At 38.7% G+C, this 22,881-nt stretch overlaps 1 protein-coding gene across 3 annotated transcripts in view; it reads left to right on the top strand.

Moving 5' to 3' along the window:
* The window catches only part of PIWIL2 (piwi like RNA-mediated gene silencing 2), a 72,107-nt gene that overhangs the window by 1,238 nt on the left and 47,988 nt on the right, over positions 1-22,881 (top strand). For 2 of the 3 annotated variants that reach the window (XM_043870646.1, XM_043870645.1), the window contains exons 2-10: positions 984-1,182; positions 2,635-2,722; positions 2,886-3,024; positions 3,524-3,727; positions 4,329-4,439; positions 6,375-6,492; positions 6,947-7,071; positions 7,927-8,007; positions 8,284-8,397. In XM_043870646.1, the coding sequence (XP_043726581.1) occupies positions 991-1,182; positions 2,635-2,722; positions 2,886-3,024; positions 3,524-3,727; positions 4,329-4,439; positions 6,375-6,492; positions 6,947-7,071; positions 7,927-8,007; positions 8,284-8,397 (1,172 nt within the window). In that variant the 5' untranslated portion in view covers positions 984-990. The remainder of the gene's footprint in view (positions 1-983; positions 1,183-2,634; positions 2,723-2,885; positions 3,025-3,523; positions 3,728-4,328; positions 4,440-6,374; positions 6,493-6,946; positions 7,072-7,926; positions 8,008-8,283; positions 8,398-22,881) is intronic. The other variant, XM_043870648.1, reaches the window with a different exon arrangement.

Raw genomic sequence — 22,881 nt, 5'->3', positions numbered from 1 at the left:
TCCTGAAAGTGAAAGTTGCTCAGTCATGTTGGACTCTTTGCGACCCCAGGGGCTATACAGTCCATGGAATTCTCCAGGCCAGAATACTGGAGTTCCCTTCTCCAGGGGATCTTCCCAACCCAGGGATTGAACCCAGGTCTCCCACATTGCAGGCGGATTCTTTACCAGCTGAGCTAACAGGGAAGCCTGGCGTGGCCTTCTAAAAAAAGGGGAGTCTTGAAGTCTGTAGATTATATAAAGTGATTTTGAAAAGGCTTAGTGAGTCTGAGACTTGAGGGCCGAGAAGAGCATCATCCCCGGTTACCTTAAGGGTAGGGGCAAGTGTTAAATGTCACCTGTGAGACTAAGCAGGAATCATAGGCTCAAATCAGGAAGCGTCTATATGGTGGAGACCTCAGTTCTGATAGCTTTTGAGAAAAGAGCTCTGTCAGAAGGAACTGGATAAAGATTCAGAGAAGCACACTAAGGAATCAAGGAGGAGATGAAATAGTTTACTATGAAAACAGACTGGAAAAAAGATTAAGTCCCTGGTAGAGAGGCCCAAAATAAAGCAAAACTGATGAATATTTATTGACAGAAAATTTTTGTGATATGTTAACTATATACTTACTTATAAAGCAAAATTACGCCCATATATAAAAAATACTTCTACATCTGGTAGTTAACTACAGGACTGAGTTCTCAAAGAAACTCTTTGGGTAGAAAATATGAGTAAATATGAGTAAAATTAAGGAGAGTTTGGCCTTTAAGAGATTTCTGATTGAGAGTATTTAGAACATTCTGGGCTAAGTAGAAACTTTTGAATATAATATATTGTGAATATAATATAGGAATATCATTGGTCTGATCCAAAGTAGCTTTTTTTTCTTTTAATGCCTTGTGAGTCTGTTGTGAAGGAAAAGGAAACCCTTTGGGAATCATTTAAACTATAGAATGATGGCAGGTAATTAACAAGGATAGATTGACACCCATGTCCTCTGCAGCCTTGCAATGGATCCTGTCCGACCACGCTTCAGGGGCCTGTCTCCCGTGTACCCATCTCAGTCTGTGCGGATGCCAGGCTCTTGGCCACAAGCTCCAACACCTTTGGACCCATCTCTGAGCAGGGCAGGACCTGCAGGCAGGGGCCATGTGTTTGGAAAGCAAAAGGAGCCGAGTCCACAGAGTGGGCCAGTGCAAAAGGTAAGACCATGTCTGTGTACATAGTAGCAGCATGCAGCTTATCATTAGAGCAAATAATGGATTTCAGGGTACTTAGGAAACTAGGAAGCTCCATATGAAAGCAAGGGTTGTTTTTATTTCCCCCTTTAACAAGTAGTTTCATCTTCTAGGAATAGATTTCAAGTTCTTGAATTGCAGGTCTAGAAAAAGTGCCTCATAATGAATGTTAGATGGACTTGGGTAAATGGCTTAGTTTCCTGGCTTCTAAAGTATAAATATGTACATACATACATGACAGGTTTAGAGACACAACCTTTAGTGTTTAGATTTTCACTGTGGGTTGGACTCTATGGTATTAGCAGCCACCATTGCCTCTGAGGTCATAATTGTTAAGAATAGTTCCTTTCAGAAGTCTCTTTGCCCAAATCTTAAAGAAAAAAAGGGTCTTCGGCTATTGTTAACTGCTGTGTGTGTATATACTTATATGGATGTGCATGCTTAATTTCCTGATTATATAGTAATTTTTAAAATGGTTTTTGCCTGTAATTAACAAATTTCAAAGAATGGAGAGTTAGCAGATATAGGAAGAACCTAATAATGCAGTTGTGACCATGTTAAGTAGTGTTGACCATGTTAGATGTAACGTTGTTCTATAAAAAGAAACACTGATGACAGTAATCCTGTGTTTTCACTCAGATGGATTGCTTGAATCTATATGTGCGACTCTGATTGGTGTGACAGTAGTAAACTTCCAAGCCACAGGAAAACAGTAACAAGTTCTGTTGAGGATTGTTTAAAAAAAAACACAAAACCCCAAGACTTCTGATACCCTTAAATTACATGTTTTTGGGAATATTTATTAGCTGGTATGCTTGTGCCCTCTTACCTTAGGTGTACAGGAAATGAACTAGAAAAGTGGTTCTGTTTTATTTGGAATACTTACATTAAATCATGAACTATCAGTTCAGTCGCTCAGTCCTGTCCAACTCTTTGCGATTCTATGGACTGCAGCCAGCCAGGCTTCCCCGTCCATCACCAACTGCTGGAGCTTGCTCAAACTTTGTCCATTGAGTCTGTGATGCCATCCAACCATGTCATCCTCTGTCATCCCCTTCTCCTCCTGGCTTCAGTCTTTCCCAGTGTCAGGGTCTTTTCTAATGAGTCAGTTCTTCGCATCGGGTGGCCAAAGTATGAACTATATTTGTGCTTAAAAACCTAGTATGAACTATATTTATAAAATCATGAACTATATTTATGTTTAAAAGCCTAATATGGCATAGTTATAAGTGTCCTTAAAGAAAACCATAAGAATTTAAGCAATTTTTATGAGGTACTTTTATCCTTTGTTCTTGACATTTATAGAATTTGAAGTGGACGATTTTTATTATTTACCAAGGTTTGAAGAAAATCAACAATATTTCTGGCCTTTTAAACTGTATCTTAAGAGTAACATGATTCTTTGACTTTCTGTAGGAGGCTGTGGGTTTAGTCTCAATGTTCCGAGGACTGGGCCTTGAAACAGCATCCCAGACCCCTCTGAAACGGGAGATGCTTCCTTTAGGTATGTGGAAAACTAACTTGAGAAAACATGATGTTGTGTGATGTGATCATTGATGTGATCATTGCTTTGTTCTTAAATTAACACAGTTTATCTTCAAAAAAATTACTGCATTTTACAAAATGTTCAGCTCACAGTTACAGCTGGGATCTGACCTTTCCTTTAGGTAGAGGCATTTTAGGTCTAGGCTTACCTACCAATATGGCATGCAAGGACAAAGAAGAACCCCATCCCACTTTTCTGGATCCTTCATTGTTGGCAGCTGGGGATAGCAAGATGGCAGAGGCCTCCGTTGGTTGGAATAGGTGGGTAAAGTTGCCTCCTTGGGTAGCTATCAAATTTAGGTGAAATAGCTCCAAGTCCAAAGAGAAACTCTAAAGTGGGTTATATTGTCTCCCAAGGAAACAGTGCATGGTTTCATGGTAAGAATGGGCATTTTCCAAAAGTAGTCAGTAACTACTGACCCAGTCAGTCTTTGGACAAGGTAAAAGCAGTTTTCCACAGCACAGTTCACCACCCTGTTTGCTCTCTTAAGAAGTCAGACTGATGGTGCTGATTCTTTATCCCAGGTGGGTCAGACTTCCACCTCAATTTCTGCTATGGAAGTTGGTCCTCAGAGTCCATATTAATAGTAATTGATGAGTGAGTCTTGTTGGCATATTGGATTCAGAGAGAATCCCAGTGCTTGGGTCCCTTTTGCTGACTCCTCCAGGGAAAGAATGAGATTTGAGGACTCATTTAGTTGGGAGCATAGATAGAAGCATGATTGAGAAAGTCCTGATTTGTCTCTCTTCAACGATGCAGGATGCTCGGAAGAGGGAATTTGGATGCATCTGTGTTACCAGTGGGAAGAGCAGCTGGTGGTTTAGGCAGAGGAATATACAGGGCTCCCAGTGCTCTCAGCCTGGCTTCTCAGGATCCTGCCCAGCTCTCACCTCTGCCTCCTCTGCCCCAGGCCCCACTATACTCTCTTGATAGCCCTCCACTTGGAACTGCAGAGCGCAAGAAGTAAGTCGGGAGTGCTGCCTTCCTGCTTGGGGATGGTGTAGCGGAGGCCTTCTCAGAGGCTTGCACACCCTGTGCCGTTGTGTCTAAGGTCCTCCCTGGCGGTAGGCGCCGCAGGGGTTTTGTTTTGTTTTTTGACAGTGGGGAGAAGGACAGAAGAGGTAGACAATTCCTGATGAGGTGAAATGGGGTTAGTGCTGATACTATGGGTCAATCAACTCAACGGCTTTTCATTTCCTTCCCAGTTCAGACATAGATAATTCCTTGTCATGTTGTAGATAAAGAAATTGTCTGGGAAATACATTGCAGTTGTTCATTTTTCTCTACAGAACTAATTCTTATGTTCTTAGTTAGCTGGCCTAGTTATTCTAGTGATATTACTAGGACGAATACGGTGACCTTGCTGCTCTAATTAGAAATTGCAAGAATTTACCTTCTTTCTTTCAAAGCTGCTTTTGTATGTCTTGAGGGCCTGTGTACCTATAAAATACTACTTCCCCCAATATGTCTTTCCTTCTTTCTTTGCTTTCTCTGTATTTTTGTGGCATGGGCTATTTGTTTTTCGTATCTGTGGGTGCTTTTACTTTTTATTTTTATGTTCTAGAGAGCTTTTTGTGAAGCAAGGATCAAAAGGAACACCTCAATTTTTGGGATTGAACCTTATCAAAATACAGTGTCATAATGAAGCAGTTTATCAATATCATGTGACTTTCAGGTATTCATAGCTTCCCCCCCACCCCGCCGTATTTACTTCTTAGAGAGCAGTAAAGAAATAGTTCGATAGGAATAACTGAATTGGTTTTCTGTATAATTCCTGATGCATTTACCCCCCTACAGAACATCAAATACTCAAATCCTTGCAATAAGTTTGAAATTAACTTTTCTGTGTGTCTGTTTAGCTGTATTACCAATCTAGATTTTAACATAATAGGCACAATTTTATGCATGTGGATTTTCTTTGAAGTTAATGAAACTTAAGTTCAAGGCCTTTTATTTGCATGATACTCAGTCGTATTGGACTCTTTGCAACCCTGTGGACTGTAGCCCACCAGGCTTCTCTGTCCATGGGATTTCCCAGGCAAGAACACTGGTGTGGTTGCCACGCTCTCCTCTGGGGGATCTTCCCAGTCCAGTGATGGAACCTCGGTCTCTCGGGTCTCCTGCACTGGCAGGCATGTTCTTTACCAGGGGCACTGCCTGGGAACCCCTTTACTCACATAGACCCCTTCATAACCTTTTAACTTACCTGTATTTGTATTCCTTTTCTTTAGTGTTATGGAGGGAAAGAAAATAGATTAAAAGAACAAAGGGGAGCATGGGCCATGAGAAATAGCCAGTGAATTAGCCACTTATTTTAAACGTTTGTAAGATGATTGAGAAATGAAATACTAATTAGAGAGGGTAGCCAGATTGCTTTAAATGTTTCTGTGAGGTAAGAAACCAGAGCTGAGCATGTATGACAAGAGAAGGAGCCAAGAAGCTGGGTGAAATTGAACTCACAGGAGGAGAAGGTAGTGAGAATGGTCCTGTTCTGGAACGTAAGGAACAGAGATGGGTGTTAATGCGAGGAAAGTGGACTGACAACTGTTCCTGAAACAGAACTGGTGTGTGACTCCTCATGGATGTCTGCATTGACCAGGCTGTGGAGACAGCGTGGATTCTATACATTTTGAGATTGTAGTTGCAGACCTTTGAAGCTGCAATGTGATGAGAATGCCAGGCCCTTGAGAGAATACTGAGAGGATGCACTACAGTGACTGGTTGTCCTGTGGATTCCGTGACGTGATAGAGCTCTAAAAAGACTAACTCAAAAGTTGTCTGGAGCATAACGCCTTGTGTGTATTAATATGAATTTTTTTGAAGAAGCGTTTTGAAATGTGATGTTAGCATGTGAGTGCTTAGTTTTGGGGATGACTGTACTGGATTACCACCTGAACTTTCTGTAGTTTTTATCTTTCTTCACATACTTGAACACGCTTGACCCTTTTTAGCCTTGGATTTGTTTAATCTTCGAAGTTGTAGGATAAGGTTATGCATTACTGTAATCTAATGGGAAAATCATTGTACAAAGTAGCTATTGGAATTTTTCAAAACTGTAAGATTTGTGCCAATGAATTGATAAAAAGTTGAAATTGTTGAGTGAAAAATGGTCTAAAGTACTGTTTTTTAAAAATATATTTTTTAAAAAGTGTGTATTTCTACAGATGTTGCATCAGGGATTAGCAGACTATGATAGGCCTGCCAGGCAAATCTGACCCACTGCCTATTTCTGTAATAAAGTGTTGCTAGAACATAGCCTTGCTTATTGGTTTACCTATGGTCTATAAGGCTTTTGCACCATGTTAGCAGAGTTGAGTAGTTACAGCAGAGACCATATGGCCTCTAAAAACTTTCTGTAGAAGTTGTTTGGCCCACTGATCTAAACTCTCGAAGAATGTACCCTGACATGCTAAGGCAGTTATGTTTGAGAGAGGATTGTTTTTATTTTCTGTGAGCCTTGGGTCAAGAGTTCTTTTTTAGTCAGATAGATATATTTGAATTGTTTAGTATGACCACTAGATGGAGCAGTAGTCACAAGTGACTGTTTCTCTAACAAACCTACTGCCCTGCTGTAAAGTCAAACTGAAGTAAAATCCTCTTTATTTTCTAGCCCCAACGTGGAGTGCAAAAGCATGAGGTTTGGCATGTTGAAGGACCATCAAGCTGTCACCGGAAATGTCACTGCTTTTGATGGATCCATTCTCTATCTACCTGTTAAGCTTCAGCAAGTGAGACCAAATAGGAAATGCACTTTGGGACAAAGCCAGAGTGGTGGGAAATCATAGTGTCCCTGAACATTTGAGTTGTACTTTCCTATTGTGAGAGGGAGGGCTGACTTCTCTGCAACCAAGAAATTGCAAACTGAGAAACTATTTATATATGAGTTCTTTCTAGTTCCTTCTCTCTTTAAGAGGAGTGGTTGGAAGCCTTTGACCTCAGTGACAAAGAATACTATAAGATTTCAAAATCATGAGGCTCTATTGCTAGTTCTCCATTGGGTATCTCTTACCAAGTCCTCTTGTAAATCCTGATTGTCCTGCTGTGATTTGTCTAGTGTGGACAGCAAAGTAATAGAAAAGAATAAAACATGATTAAGATATGTTAGTGTTCTAGAACACAAGTTGGATTATATTAGGGCTTGGTAATGTCATTTCTTTTTACATACATATGTTTATTTGTTAGGTTCTTGAGTTAAAGAGTCAAAGGAAAACTGACAGTGCTGAGATCACCATTAAGATTCAGTTGACAAAGATCCTGGAGCCCTGTTCTGACTTGTGCATTCCCTTCTACAATGTTGTATTCCGTCGGTGAGAAATGGCTGAAGTCTTATTTTCTTTAACCTCAGTCTTTGTAACAGAGCTCTTCAGGAGCCTTGGATGGTATTAAAACTACAGTGTGTATATAAAGAGTTTGGAAATATTTAATAAATAAATGCATGACATTAAAGGCTAACTTATCTCGGGTGATTGGACAGATTTGGGTATATGAAAGTAGATCTGAGGTGGTTGGCTAGAAGGGAATGGGTTCCTTTGATTCATTCAGGAAGTGTAAAAGCAAATGTTGATGGTGTATATTTAATGATGTTACATTAAACACCATGAGGGGTCTACATGAAGAGGTAATGTGTAAAAATTTTTGCTAGAATTTCTCTTGGTCCTTTGAAGGTTTGGATATAAATAGCTCATAATTTTTTATTTTTACTCTTCTGAAAACTCTCAAATTTTCATGAAACTGTTATTCCCAAACCACTTCTTTTATAAAACACAAAACCTAATTTCTACTTAGTAAGCTGAACTGCTAGGAACAAACATAACTTCCTGTGCCAGACTGAAATTCACAAATTTAGAAGTGGACTCTCGTGCTATTTTTAGTTAATAGGGTAAAGTAATGTAAATTGAGCTCGGGAAGTCAACTTGATTTTTGGTTACCTAGTTAGGAGAAAAGGCTGCAATCATTTGCGTATACAGCAAGATAAATGCTTTGGTCATTTTTATTTTCCTTTTGGTAAGAGTATTGTGTACATAAAAGCTATATTGTGCGAAGAGCATCAGCCTTTCTGCCCTTTGAGGCTTCCAGAGGAAAATGTAACTAAGAGCACTTGAACTTATTTATTTATTTTTAAATCTTCTACTGGAACACTCATTCTTTGCTCTTTATTTCAGGGTAATGAAACTTTTGGACATGAAACTTGTTGGAAGAAACTTCTATGACCCTACAAGTGCTATGGTGCTGCAGCAGCACAGGTTGGTGCTGGTTTTTTCTTCCTCAGTTTTGAATGTTCTACAGAGAAAATTTTCATTGCAGTCACTGTATCGGTTTTTTATGATAGCAGGTACAATTTGTGAGTTAATTAAGTGTTTTATTAAGTTCGTAGTGATGCTGACTTCATTTGTTTTCTATTGCTTTCTCATTGTTATTGGGGAGGGGCAGTATCTGCCCAAAGTATTGCCTCAAATGAGGGCATGGAAATATCTCTGGTTCTTTTAGCATCCCAGGATAAAGGCCATCTGTGTCTTCAGATTGCAGATCTGGCCAGGCTATGCAGCTAGCATCCGGAAGACAGACGGAGGTCTTTTCCTGCTAGCTGATGTCTCCCATAAGGTCATTCGGAATGATTCTGTGCTGGACATCATGTGAGTGGATGGATGGGGGGAATCTGCCTTTAACAAGTTAACAATTTTCTGAGAAGTTCAGTAGTAGCTGCTAATAAATACACATTTAGCCCATTGTTCTTTTTGGGTTTTAAATTGTAGAACAGATTAAAGATACTGAATGGATGTGCTCTTTCTGTGAATCCTACCAAGATAGACATCTGAATAGAGACCTGCTGTGCTTAGACTAAGGAGGAATGTATCTAAGTCTGTGGTTGAGAAGACTTGGTGTAATATACATACACCCTGAGTTTTTGTTTAAAAGTATTACTCTAGTAAATATATACTGTAGTAAATACAGATGTGTACAACTTATAATGGCTACCTGAAATCCTACATTATACATAAATCTGTGTGCATCTATAATTTTTTTTAAATTTGGGTACCTAGAAGTGGATTTACTTAATGGAAAGGCCAAACACTTTAGACTTCAACTATTTGCTATAGTATATTTAAATACATATTGATTGATTAGCCTCTGGAAAACTTACTTTATTTTCTCACCAGCTATGTATAACTGCTAGGCTTATCAGGCTCTTGAATCTTTGCTTATTGGATAAATTCATTCATTCCATCAACATGGATTTATAGAGCTCCAGTTTGTGCCAGAGTTTTGGGACTTTGCAGTTAACAAAGATCCCTCTCCTTAAGGAGTTTGCATTGTAGTCAGGTGAGATAAATAGTAAATAATAAACATGATAAGTAAATTGTGTAGTGTACTAGAAATGATACAGGCTGTGGAAGAAAAAACAGGTAGGACACAGGGTAGGGGAAATCACGTGGGACGAGGGGCATTGGGATGGAGAGCTGTCATTTAAGTGGCATGTCAAGCTCAGTTGACCCAACACTTGGAACAGGTGAGGGAGTTAACCAGGTGAAGATACAGGCTAAGGGCATTCTCGTTAGAGGGACAGCTGAGGTACAGACTTAAGTTAGAAGATGCCTGGCTCTTCGAGACGCAACAGAGAAACCAGGTTGGCTAGAGCAGAGCAAGTGAGGTGAGAGCAGTGGGGAGATGGAGTAGATGGAGGGACTGAGGATGGAGAGCTTGGTAAGTCTGTTGTGAAGATTTTCACTTTTACTGTGGGCGAAACATAGGGCTTACAGCCAGGAGTGGCACGATATGACTTGAGTTGTGAAAGGATCCCTTTCGTTACTGCTTGGCGAATAGGCTTGGTGGGATGGGGTCGAAGTGGGGAAGCTAGCAGAAAGCTGTAGTACTAATCCGTGGAGAAGTGAGGGTGGCAGCCGTGGTGGTAGTGAGACGTGATTGGCCTCTGGATGTGATCTGAAAGTAGTGCCCAGTCCATTTCCTGATGGGATGTGGGCTGTGAGAGCAAGAGAGAGGATGACTTGGATTTTTTGGAATGAATTTGTAGTGGTTTATTCTGTCTCTTCTGGACTCTGTTCTTCATGGTGGGGGCCATGTTTCTTTTTCTCACATGGTACACCCAGACTGAGTTTATTCCTAGACTATAATAAGTGATCAAGAATGTTTGTTAAATAAACATAGATGTCTTTGAATTCGCTCTTTTTCTTCATGGTTTCCGTCTTTGTTTCTCTACTTAGAAAGGTCTGAAAAAGTGAAAGTATTAGTTGCTAAGTTGTGTCCGACTCTTTGTAACCCCATAGACTTTAGCCCACCAGGCTCTTCTGTCCAAGGAATTCTCCAGGCAAGAATACTGGAGTGGATTGCCATTCCCTTCTCCAGGTGATCTTCCTGACCCAGGGATGGAACCCAGGTCTACTACTTGTTTATTTTTATTTCCAATGTTTTAAACCTTCTGGAACTTATCTTGGTATGATGTTAGGATTATCACAATTGTTTTGGTACTGTTACACAATATACTGAAAAACATTTTGTATTTTAAGTATTTCTATTGATGAATCAATTTTCAGTGTTACCTTTTTTAAGGTATTACTTTTTTTGGGGGGGGTCTTTAGTTTTCAGCAGTTTCACTGTGGAGGTATACCTCATTTTATTGTGCAATGCATTATAGTATTCTACAAAATGAAAGTTTTGTGGCAATCCTGCATCAAAATAGTCTATGGGCACCATGATTATATTTGTCATGATGATCTTTGGTGTTACTATTACAGAAAGATTACAACTTGCTGAAGGCTCAGGTGATGGTTAGCATTTTTTAGCAATAAAGTCTTTTTTAATTAAGATGTGTCACATTCTTAGACATAGTGCTCTTGCGTACTTAATGGACTGACTACAGTATAAACTCAACTTTATTGTGCACTGTGCTGTGGTCCCTCAGTCTTGTCTAACTCACTGCTGCCCCATGAACTGGAGCCCACCAGGCTCGTCTGTCCATGGGACGTCCCAGGCAAGAATACTGGAGTGGGTTGCCATTCCCTTCTCCACGGGACCTTCCTACCAGGGACTGAGCCTGCACATCCTGCATTGGCAGGCGGGTTCTTTACCACAGAGCCACCTGGGAAGCCCTTTATATGCATTGTGCTGTGCTGTGCTTAGTCGCTCAGTCGTGTCTGACTCTTTGCAACCCCATGGACTGTAGCCTCCAGGCTCCTCTGTCCATGGGGATTCTCCAGGCAAGAATACTGGAGTGCGTTGCCATTTCCTCCTCCAGGGGATCTTCCCAACCCAGGGATCGAACCCAGGTCTCCCACATTGCAGGCGGCTTCTTTAACCATCTGAGCCACCAGGGAAACCTTATATGCACTAGAAAGCCAAAAATTTTGTGTTATTTGCTGTATTGTAGCCATCTTGAACTTAATTGCAGTGTCTCCAAGGAATACCTGTAATGTGTCTAGATGTAGTTTCCCAGTATTTCTACTGCTTAGCCCTCACCTCAAGTGTGGGCTGGATTTATTGACTTCTTTCTTTTCTTTTTTTTTGCTATTCTGGATCTTGGTTGTGGTGTGTGAGCTTTTCATTGTGGTGCATGGGCTTTCTCTAGTTGTGATGTGCAGGAGTGTCTCTGGTTGCAACACGGGCTACTTGTTGTAGTGTGCGTGCTCCTCTTGTGGCCTGCAGACTTAGTTGCTTCTTGACATGTGGGATCTTAGTTCCCTGAACAGGGATTGAGCCTGTGTCCCCTGCATTTAAAAGTGGATTCTCTACCACTGGACCACCAGGGAAGTCCCTGACCTATTTCTAATGAATGAAAAGTGGCAACAAACAGCCAAATCAGAAAATGGGCAGAAGACCTAAATAGACATTTCTCCGAAGAAGGCATAGAGATGGCCAACAGATATAAGAAAAGATGCTCAGAATCACTAATTATTAGAGAAATTGAATCAGAGCTGCAATGAGATAGATATCACCTCACTCTGGTCAGAGTGATCATCATCAAGAATTTTACAAATAATAAATGCTGGAGATGGTGTGCAGCAAAAGGCACCCTCCTCTACATTGTTGGTGGGAATGTAAATTGGTTTAGCCACAATGGAGACTATGGAGGTTCCTTAAAAAACTAAAAATAAAGCTATTACATGATCCAGCAATTCCATTCCTGGGCATACATCAAGAGAAAACTCTTTAATTTGAAATGACACATCTACTCCAATGTTCATAGCAGCACTGTTTACAATAGACAACACACAGAAACAATTTAGATATCCATTGACAGATAAATGGATAAAGATGATACAGTATACAGTGGAGTATTACTCACCCATAAAAAATGCCACTTGCAGTGACATAGATGGACCTTGAGATTATCATATTAAATGAAGTTAGAGAAAGACAAATATATGGTATGACTTATATGTGAAATATTAAAAAAAAGTTACAAATGAACTTACTTACAAATCAGAAATAGATTAATAGACATAGAAAACAAACTTATGGTAACCAAAGGGGAAAAGAGGGGAGGGATAAATTAGGAGTTTAAAATTAACATATACACAGTACTAATTACAGAATAAACAACAGAGATCTTCTGTATATCACCGGGAACTATATTCAATATCTTATAATAATTTATAATAGAAAATCTGAAAAAGAGTACATATATATGTATAATTGAATTACTTTGCTATACACCTGAAACTAACACAACATTGTAAATCAACTGTACTTCAATGAAAAAAAACAATATGGCAGAAGGGATCAGATAGAATATCACTTTAAAAAAATTGAGATGTAGTTTACATATAATGTGTTAATTTCAGGTGTACTGCATAATGATATATGTAAATATTGTGAAACGGTCACCACAGTAAGTCACTGAGTCTTGTTAGCATCCATTTCCAGACAGTTACAGGTTTTTTTCTTGTGGTGTAAACTTTTAAGATTTGAAAGCAGCTTTAAAATACACAGTGTACTATTATTATCTGTAGTCACCATGTTGTATATTACATTCCTAGGACATATTTATTTTATAACTGGAAATTTGTATCTTTTGCCTGTCTTTACCCATTCCATCTATTTCCTGTCCCCTGCCTCTGGCAACCACCAGCCTGTTCTCTGTATGGATGAATTGAAGGTTTGGTTCCTTCCTTCCTCCCTTCCTCCTTTCCTTCCATTTCATACATACATGAAGTCATATAATATTTGTCTTTCTTTGATTTATTTCTCTTAGCATAATACCCTCGAGGTCCATCCATGTTGTCCCAAACAGCAGGATTTCCTTCTTTTCCTTATAGCTGAATAATACTGCACTGTATGTTCATGTGTGTGTGTGTTTAAATAGTATGGTTTCTTTTTCCGTTCATCTGTTCGTGGACACTTAGGATGCTTCCACGTCTTGGCTTTTGTAAATAATACTGCAGCAAACATGGGAGTGCATGTATTTTTTTTGAGTTGGCATTTTTATTTCCTTCAGATAAATACCCAGAAGTGGAATTGCTGAATCGTATGGTGATTCTATTTTTAGTTTTTTGAGGAACCTCCATACTGTTTTTCAGTGGCTGCACTAATTTACATCGCCTCCCAAGTGTATAAGGGTTCCCTTTTCACCACATCCTCACCAATACTTACTTCTTGTATTTTTGATAGTAGCCATTCTAACAGATGTGAAGTGATCTTGTGGTTTTGATTTGCATTTTCTTGATGAGTAATAGTGTGAGCACCTTTTCATGTATCTGTCGACCATTTGTATGCCTTCTTTGGAAAAATAACTCTTCAAATCCTTTGCCCATTCTTTAATCAGATTTTTTTGTTGTTGCTGAGTTGTATGAGTTTATTACATATTTTGGCTATTAACCCCTTATCAGCTATGTGACCTGAAAATACTCTTCTCGCATTCTGTAGGTTGTCTTTTCATTTGGTTGATGGTTTCCTTTCCTGTGCAGAAGCTTTTTGGTTTGTTGTCGTCCCACTTGTTAATTTTGCCTTTGTTGCCTTTGCTTTTGGTGTCAAAGGATGTCACTTCTGAGGTGAGATATACAAAGACTATGGTATCTGTCTTGGGTACTCTCTCTTGCTGTCTTGGGTCACTCACCCTGGGGAAGCCAGTTGCCAGGTTGTGGAGCAGCCCAGTGAAGTGAACTTAGAATCAGAACCTTCTTTTGTTGAGCTTTGAAATGTCTGTAGCCCTGGTTGACACCTTGCTTGCAGCCTTGTGAAATACCCTGAACCAGAGGCACTCAACTAAGCCACACGCAAATTACTGACCCTTTGAAACTGTGAGGTAATAAATACGTGTGATCTTTTTAAACAGATTTATTCAGACATGATTCACACAACATTCAGTACCTATTTTAACTGTGGCTTAATATAAGTCACATAGTTGTACATCCAAGTACAATCGACTGTAGAACATTTTCATGGCCTCAGGAAGAAATCCTGCACCTCCTAGCTATCACTTCTCAATTCCTTCATCTTCCCCCAGACCTAGGCAACCACTGATATACTTTGTATATCTATAAATTGACCTTTCTGGACATTTCATATAAAAGGGTCATGTAATATATGTGTAATAATCTTTGACTTGGCATGTTTTTAAGGTTCATCCATGTTATGATATGTATTGGTACTTCATTCCTTTTCAGTGCCTGAATAATATTCCATAGAATGGATATGTATCTTATTTTGTTTTATAAATTCGTTTAGAGACAGACATTAGAGTTGTTTTTGCTAGAGAACTATTGCAGATAACACTGCTATGAACATTCAGGCATAAGTGTTTCCTGTGGACTTGTGTTTTCATTTCTTTTCTGTAAATATCTGTGAGTGGAACTGCTGTTAACTTTATGTTTCTCCATTTGAGGAACTGCTAGACTATTTTCCAAAAGTGACTCTACTGTTCTGCATTCCCATCAGCAGTGTGTGAGGGTTGTGATTTGTCCATATTCTCACCAACATGTATTATCTGTGTTTAGGATTCTCATCATCCAAGTGGTTGGAAATGGTATAGTTTTGATTTGCATTTCACTGATGATTAGTGATACAGAAAATCTGTTTCTGTGCTTATTGGCCATTTGTATATCTTCTTTGAAGAAATGTCTACTCAGATACTTTGCCTTCTTTTTAAATGGAATCATTTGTCTTTTTATTATTAAGTTGCAAGATTTCTTTATATATTCAAGGTACAAGTCTCTTATCAGATACATGATTTGGAAATTTTTTCTTTTTCGTTAGGTTTTCTTTACTTTCTTGAAGTACAAAACTCTTTGAAGCACAGAAGTCTTCAATTTCATGAAGTCCAGTTTATCTGTTTTTCCTTTTGCTGCTTGTGTTCCTGTATCATGTAAAAATCCATTGCAGAAAGCTGAGGTCATACAGATTTACCCCTCTGTTTTCTTCTAATAGTTTTATAGTTTTAGCTCTTACATTTAGGTTTTGAATAAAATTTTCAGTGTGGTATGGGGTAGGTGTCCAACTTCATTCTTTTGCATGAGGATATCCGGTTGTTTCAGTACCATTGATTTAAAAAACTGATCTTTCCTCCATTGAATATTCTTGGCATCCTAGTTTAAAATGAGTTCAACACATGGATTTATTTCTGGACTCTCAGTTCTGTTCCATTGGTCTATGATTGTCTTTAATCCAGTGCCACACTGTCTTATTACTGTGACTTTGTGTGAAGTCTTGAAACTGGGAAATACGAGTCTTTTAACCTTGTTCTTTTTTAAGATTTCTTGTGATAGTTCTGGATCTCCTGCACTTCATATGAATTTTAGAATCAGCTTGTCAAATTCTACCAGTATATCAACTGGGATTCTGATAGGGATATGTTAAATCAGATTAATTTGAAGAGTATTACCATGTGAACAATATTGTCTTCTGATCTAGGAACACAAGAGCTTTTCTACTTAGTTAGATCTTTAATTTCTTTCAACAGTGTTTTGTAGTTTTCAGAGTGTAATCAGTTCAGTTGCTCAGTCGTGTCCGATTCTTTGTGACCCCATGAACTGCAGCATGCCAGGCCTCCCTATCCATCACCAACTGCTGGAGTCTACCCAAACCCATGTCCATTGAGTCAGTGATGCTATCTAACCATCTCATCCTCTGTCGTCCCCTTTCCTGCCTTCAGTCTTTCCCAACATCAGGGTCTTTTCAAATGAGTCAGCTCTTCTCATCAGGTTGCCAAAATGTTGGAGTTTCAGCTTCAACATCACTCCTTCCAATGAACACTCAGGACTGATTTCCTTTAGGATGGACTGGTTGGATCTCCTTGCAGTCCAAGGGACTCTGAAGAGTCTTCTCCAACACCACAGTTCAAAAGCATCAATTCTTCAGTGCTCAGCTTTCTTTATAGTCCAACTCTCACATCCATACATGACTACTGGAGAAACCATGGCCTTGACTAGATGGACCTTTGTTGGCAAAGTAACGCCTCTGCTTTTTAATATGCTGTCTAGGTTGGTCGTAACGTTCCTTCCAAGGAGTAAGCATCTTTTAATTTCATGGTTGCGATCACCATCTGCAATATGCTGTCTAGGTTGGTCATAACTTTCCTTTCAAGGAGTAAGCATTTTTTAATTTAATGGCTGCAGTCACCATCTGCAGTGATTTTGAGTGTATTTTGCAGTGATTTTGAGTGTAAGTATTTTGAGTGATTTTGCAGTGATTCAGAGTGTAAGTTTCACATTTATTCCTAAGTACAGATATTTTAGTCCTTTTAATGATTTTATAAATTGAATTTTTAAATTGCATTTTTGGATTGTTCTTTGTAAATGTATAGAGGGACAGTTGATTTTTGTGTACTGATCTTGTATCCTACAGCCCCTTTGAACTCATTTATTCTATTAATTTCCTTTACATATACCTCAAAATTTTCTGTACAAGACCATGTAATGTGAAAATAGAGATATTTTTACTTCTTCCTTTCCAATATGGATATCTTTTATTTTTTTATTGCTGAATTGCCCTGCCAGGACCTCTAATACAATGCTGAATAAAAGTGGTGAAAATGGATATCTTTTCCTGTTCTGATTTTAGGGGGGGAAACATCCAGTCTTTTACCATTAAGTACAGTGTTAATTATGGGTTTTGAAGACCCCCTTTGTCATGTTGAGCAAGTTCCCTTTTATTCTTAGTTTGATGAATGTTTTTTATCATGAAAGGCTATTGGATTTTGTTGACTGCTTTTCATGTGTTTGTAGAGATGATCACTTTAAAAATTCTGATTTTTAAATTGATTTTTGGATGGTAAGTCGACTTTGCTGGAATCTCTTGGTCATATCATGTAATTCTTTTCTTATGTTGCTGGATTTGGTTTCCTTGTTTATCAGGAATTTTTGTGTCTGTATTCATAAGAGATACCGATCTGTACTTTTCTTGTGATGCCTTTGTCTGGTTTTGTTATCTGAGTAGTATTGACCTTATAGAAAGAAATGGGAAGTATTCTCTCCCTATTCTGTTCTTTTTGAAGAGTTGTAAAGGATAAGTATTCAGTTTTCTTTAAATGCCTCATTGAAATTTAAGTGAAGCCATCTGGGCTTGAATTTTTCTTTGTGTTCAGTTTTTAAATTACTAATTCGTTGTATTGTTAGAGGTTTCTTCAGGTTTTTATTTTATTCTTGGGTTAGTTTGTGGCTTTCTAGGAATTTATCCATTTCATTTAAGGGGATCTAATTTGTTGACATACTGCTAATAAGTGTTCTCTTAGAATCCTTTTTGCTTCTGTGAGGCCAGTTGTGAAGTCCCCTGTTTTATTCCTCATTTTAGCCATCTGGTCTCCTTGTTTTGATTGGTGGTCTAGCTAAAAGATTGTCAACGTTGTTGACCTCTTAAACCAGCGTTTGGCTTTGTTGATATCCTTATTTCATTACTTTTCACTCTTATATTTATATTTACTTCCTTCTGCTTACTTTATTTCTAATTTTTTTTAAAAACTTGCTGATTTATTATAAATGGTGCAAACTTAGAAATAATCAAATGGAAGAGCAGTTTGGGGCAGTAGAGAATAGGGCACACTCTCCAGGCACACCCACCCTCCCAGCATGTCCATGAATTCATCAAACCTGGGTCTCCTGCAGGCAGATTCTTTACCAACTGAACCACCAGGGAAGCCCCTATCAATCTAGAACCTCCCCCAAACCTATCCGAGGTTTTTACTGAGGTTCCATTACGTAGGCATTATTGATTAGATTATTGATCTTTGGTGATCAAGTTCAATCTGCAGCCCCTCTCCCCTTCCCAGAAATGGAGGGGTGGGGCTGAAAGTTCCAACCCTCGAGATATGCCTTGGACTTGCTTGGGATCAACCCCAATCCTGAAGCTACTCATGGGCTCCCTGTCCCTTGTCATCTAATTTTCTGCTTGTTTCAGGTTTAACTTGCTCTTCTTTTTCCATTGTCTCGAGGTAGAAGAGTTATTTGAGATATTTTTTCTTTTTAATACAGGCATTTATAACTATAAATTCCCTTCTGATATTGCTTTCGCTGTATCCCATAAGTTTGATTATGTTGTATTTTCATGTTCATCAAACTCAAAGTATTTTCTGATTTCCCTTGTAATGTCTTATTTGACCCATTGATTATCTAGGGTAATATGTTGTTTAATTTCCATTTTGTGTATTTCCCAAATTTCTTTTCTAATTTCATTCTGTGGTGGTCAGAGGACTTATATATTTCTATCCTTTTATATTTATTGAGGTTTGTTTTATGAGTGAGCTTATGATCTGTACTGGAGAATGTCACATGTGCACTTTGGGCATTTTAAGTTGAAGTCAAAAATTTTTTTCCTGTTTACCAAGGAAACGGTAAGATTAGGATAGTAGTGTGTCTTTTTTTTTCCAATGGTATAGCAGTAGTGTGTCTTTTATATCAGAAGCAGGGAGACATTGAGACTTTGACATTAGCAAACCTATGACAAACAAGAAAAAGAAGCGCTAAGGTCATTGAAGGATGTGTGTTTGTGAACCATATCTCAGGTTCCAACCACAGATAGGAAGGGGCCATGAGATCAGTGACCCAACTATCATTGACCCTGGAATTTGAACTAAACAAACAAAGTGACCTTCTTTTACAAATTGACAAGACAAGGAATGCCTTTATGACTTTTGAGAAATTGCTTTTTTACAAATTGGTCACTGATCTAGTGGGCCTCCAGTCATAATGTCCAGGTGTAGATTGTCTTGGTTTCAAGATTTATCTGGCTTATGCCTCTATTCATTCATTAGAGAACACTCCCTCGTACATTGAACAGAGACAAGGAAGTCCAGGAGAAAACAAAAACAAATGAAAGAAGACTTCATGCATATTGACACGTAATAGCAAAAGCAAAATAAGCAAATGAAGAATAGTCAACAATATCAAAAATACTTTCAAATAGTATATCTTCAAAACAGAAAGCCTAAAGACCTTGTACAAAGACCTCGGTCTAATTATATACCAGATAATGCATTTGTAAACTGAAAGGCCAATGTTATTAAAGCAGTTGGAGTCTAATGAAACTAGTCAGACCTTAGCTGGTTTTGGGATTGCCTGTCTTGGCAGCAGACCTGAAGGATAAGTGGAGTTAAGCATGGGGGCCCCAGTGAGTACCTCTGTTGGTTTGAGACTGCCTGGAATGTTGCCTGGGAAGAGTTTTCACAGTCGTCTTGGTGAGACTTCCAGAATTGTCAAAGGATGATGAGACCTCTTAGAGAAAGCTGATTTACTGCTTACACCAGTAAGAGACTGTTGATCTTATATAGAGTGCTGTATTTGAGAAGCGTGTAGTTTAGGACTGCAGACTTGCAACTGACCAAGTAGGTTAACGTTGTCTGTAAAAGCTCTGTTGCTTAGGTGAGAGTTTTGTTGATTGAACCAACTTGGTGGGATGGTTATTGGACTGTCATTCCCTTGTTTCTAGAAACAGGGGTGACAGTGGTTGGGTTGGCTTGCAAAAGTGTGTTTTCTGAAGTGAGTTGATATAAATAATTAAGCAGGTTTAAAATTGGTTCTTATGACTACTTGTTGAGGAGGGCGTGGCAGCCCACTCTGGTATTCTTGCTTGGAGAATGCCAGGGACAAAAGAGCCTGGAGGGCTACAGTCCATGGGGTCACACAGAGTCAGACAAGACTGAGTGACTAAGCACAGCAGATGGCTGCTTGTTACCATGACTGCAGAACAATCCATTGTTTCTAAAGTTTGTGCAGATGTTTTTAATTCCCAAGAGTATAAGACTGTCTATGTTTTCATCCAGTTGTATTATTTAATTTTTTACATAATTTTAAATTCATAAAGAATTTTAATTTTTTAAATGGTTAGGAAATTATTCTATCCATATTTTTCTTTTTTTAAAATTGAAGTATCGTTGATTTACAGTATTGTGTTAGTTTCAGGTATACAGCGTAGTGGTTCTTTTTTTGCAGTTTATTAATATACCCCATTATAAGTTATCACAAGATACTAGATATAATTCCCTGTGCTATACCATAAATCCTTGTTGCTTGCCTATTATCTGTATAGTTGTATCTATTAACCTTATACTCCTAATTTGTTCCTGTCCCCCTCTCTCCCCTTTGGTAACCAAAAGTTTGTTTTCTATGTCTGTGATTCTGTTTCTGCTTTTTATATGGATTCCTTTGGATATTTTTTTAGATTCCACATATAATTGGTATTATACAATATTTGTCTTTCTCTGTCTGATTTACTTCAGTAAGTATAATATTCTGTAGGTGCTGCAAATGTCAGTATTTCATTATTTTTTAATGGTTGAGTATTTTTTCGTTGTGTGTGTATACACTGCATCTTCCTAAACTAATCATCTGTTGGTGAGAATCTGGGTTGGTTCCAAGTCCTGGCTGTTGTCAGCAGTGCTGCTGTGAACAGTGGGGTACATGTATCTTCTTTAATTACAGTGTGTGTCTTTTTCAGGATATATACCCAGGAGTGGACTTGCTAGATCATATGGTAGCTCTGTTTTTGGTATCTTAAGGAGCGCCCATACTGTTCTGCATAGTGGAGAACCAGTTTACATTCCCTTTAGCAGTGTAGAGGAGGGTGTCTTTTCCTTCACATTTGTAAACTTTTTGATGCTAGCCATTCTGACTGGAGTAAGGTGATACCTTATTGTAGTTTTGATTTGCATTTCTCTAGTAGTTCGTGATTTTGAGCATCTTTGCATGTGTCTGTTGAGCATCTGTTATGTCTTCTTTGAGGAAATGTCTATTTAGACCTTCTGCCCATTTTTTGAATGGGTTGTTTATTTTTTTCATTTTGAGTTCTGTGAGCTGCTTGTGTATTTTGGAAATAATCTCTTGTCAGTAGCATTGTTTGGATATATTTTTTCCCATTCTGTAGTTATCTGTCTGTATTGTTGATGGTTTCCTTTGCTGTACAAAAGCTTTTAAGTTTGATTAGGTCCTGTTTTTTTTTTTTTTAATTTTTGCTTTTATTTATTTATTTTTGCCTTGGGAGAGTGATCTAAGAAAATCCTGCTACAGTGTACATCAAAGAAAGCTTCACCTGTGTTCTCTCCTAGGTGTTTCATGGTGTCATGTCTTACATTTAGATCTGTAAACCATTTTGAGTTTATTAAAATTTGTACATAGTATGAGTGAATGTTCTAATTTCACTGTTTTCTGTGTAACTGTTCAGCTTTCCCCAACATCATTGTTGAAGAGACCGTCTTTTCTCCATTGTATATTCTTGCTTTCTTTGTCATAGATTAATTGACTCTAGCTGCATAGGCTTATCTCTGGGCTCTCTGATGTATGTTTATTGATCTACAGTCTTTTTTTGTGCCGGTATCACACTGTTTTGACTACTATAGATTTGTGTTTAGTCTCAAGTCTGGGAGGGTGATACCCCATCTTAATCTTTTTTTCTGGAGATTGCTTGGGTGATTCAGGGTCTTCTATGGTTTCATATAAGGTTTAGGATTATTTGTTCTATTTCTGTGAAAAATGTTATGAGTATTTTGATAAGAATTGCATAAATCTGTAGTTTGCTTTGAGTAGTATGGCCATTTTAACGAGAAACTTGTCCATTTCTTATGGGTGGTCCCATTTGTTGGCATGTAACTGTTAATATTATCTTACAGTTTTGCATATGTATGTGGTGTTGGTTGTTACTTCTCATTCTTCATTTTGTATTGTGTTTATTTGGGTCCTCTCTTCTTGGTGAGCCTGGCTAGGAGTTTGTTGATTTTGTTTATCTTTTCAAAAACAAACAGCTCTTGGTTTTATTGATCTTTTCTGTTGTGTTTTTTTAATCTCTTATTTCCTCTCTGATCTTTATTATTTTCTTTCTTCTACTGACTTTGGGCTTTGTTTGCTCTTCTTTTTCTAGTCCTTTTAGGTTGTAGGTTAGGTTGTTTGGGATTTTTCTTGTTTCTTGAGAAAGACCCGTATCACTATGAACTTCCCTCTTAGACCTGCATTTGTATTTCATTAAGTTGTCTTTTCATTTGTTTCTGTCCATGTTTTTCTTTTGGCTGCACTGGGCCTTTGTTGCTGTGCACAGGCTTTCTCTAGACGCAGTGAGCAGGGGCTGCTCTTCGTTGTGGTTCACCGGCTTCTCAGTGTGGTAGCTTCTCTTGTAGAGCACTCTGTAGAGCAGCGCATGAGCTCAGTAATTGCAGCGGGCAGGCACTAGAGGGCATGGGCTTTAGAGGCAGGTGAAGTCCTCCCGAACCAGGCATCAAACCCTGCATTGGCAGGCCAGTTCCTATCCACTGTACCACCAGGGAAGTCCGGTCCATTTTTTGATGATCTTTTTTTTTTCTCACTAATTTGCAATGCCACCAGTAATTACTGTATGTGCAGTCTTAATCTGTAGTTCAGTCTAGTTCTGGATCTTTCATTCTGTTTCTCTTTTCAGATCTGTTAAAGGCACAGTTGACATTCAGTAAGCTGCGCACATTTAAAGTCTGCACTTTACAGAGCTCTGCTCACTGCTCTGTGGCAGCGTGGGTGGGAGGCAGGGTTGAGGGAGAATGGATACTTGTGTGTGTGACTGTGCCCTTTGCTCTTCCCGAGAAACTGCCACGGTGTTGTTTGTTCATCAGCTGTGTGTGTGTGCTGAGTTGTTTCAGTCGTGTCTGACTCTGTGCGACCCTGTGGACCGTAGCCCAGCAGGCTCCTCTTCTCACCGGGTTCTCCAAACAAGAATAC

The sequence above is a fragment of the Cervus elaphus genome, chromosome 16 (assembly GCF_910594005.1).
Source record: "Cervus elaphus chromosome 16, mCerEla1.1, whole genome shotgun sequence".
NCBI classification, from domain to species: domain Eukaryota; kingdom Metazoa; phylum Chordata; class Mammalia; order Artiodactyla; family Cervidae; genus Cervus; species Cervus elaphus.
The sequence above is the reverse complement of the archived record's forward strand: the minus strand, read 5'-3'. Positions and strand labels throughout refer to the sequence as shown.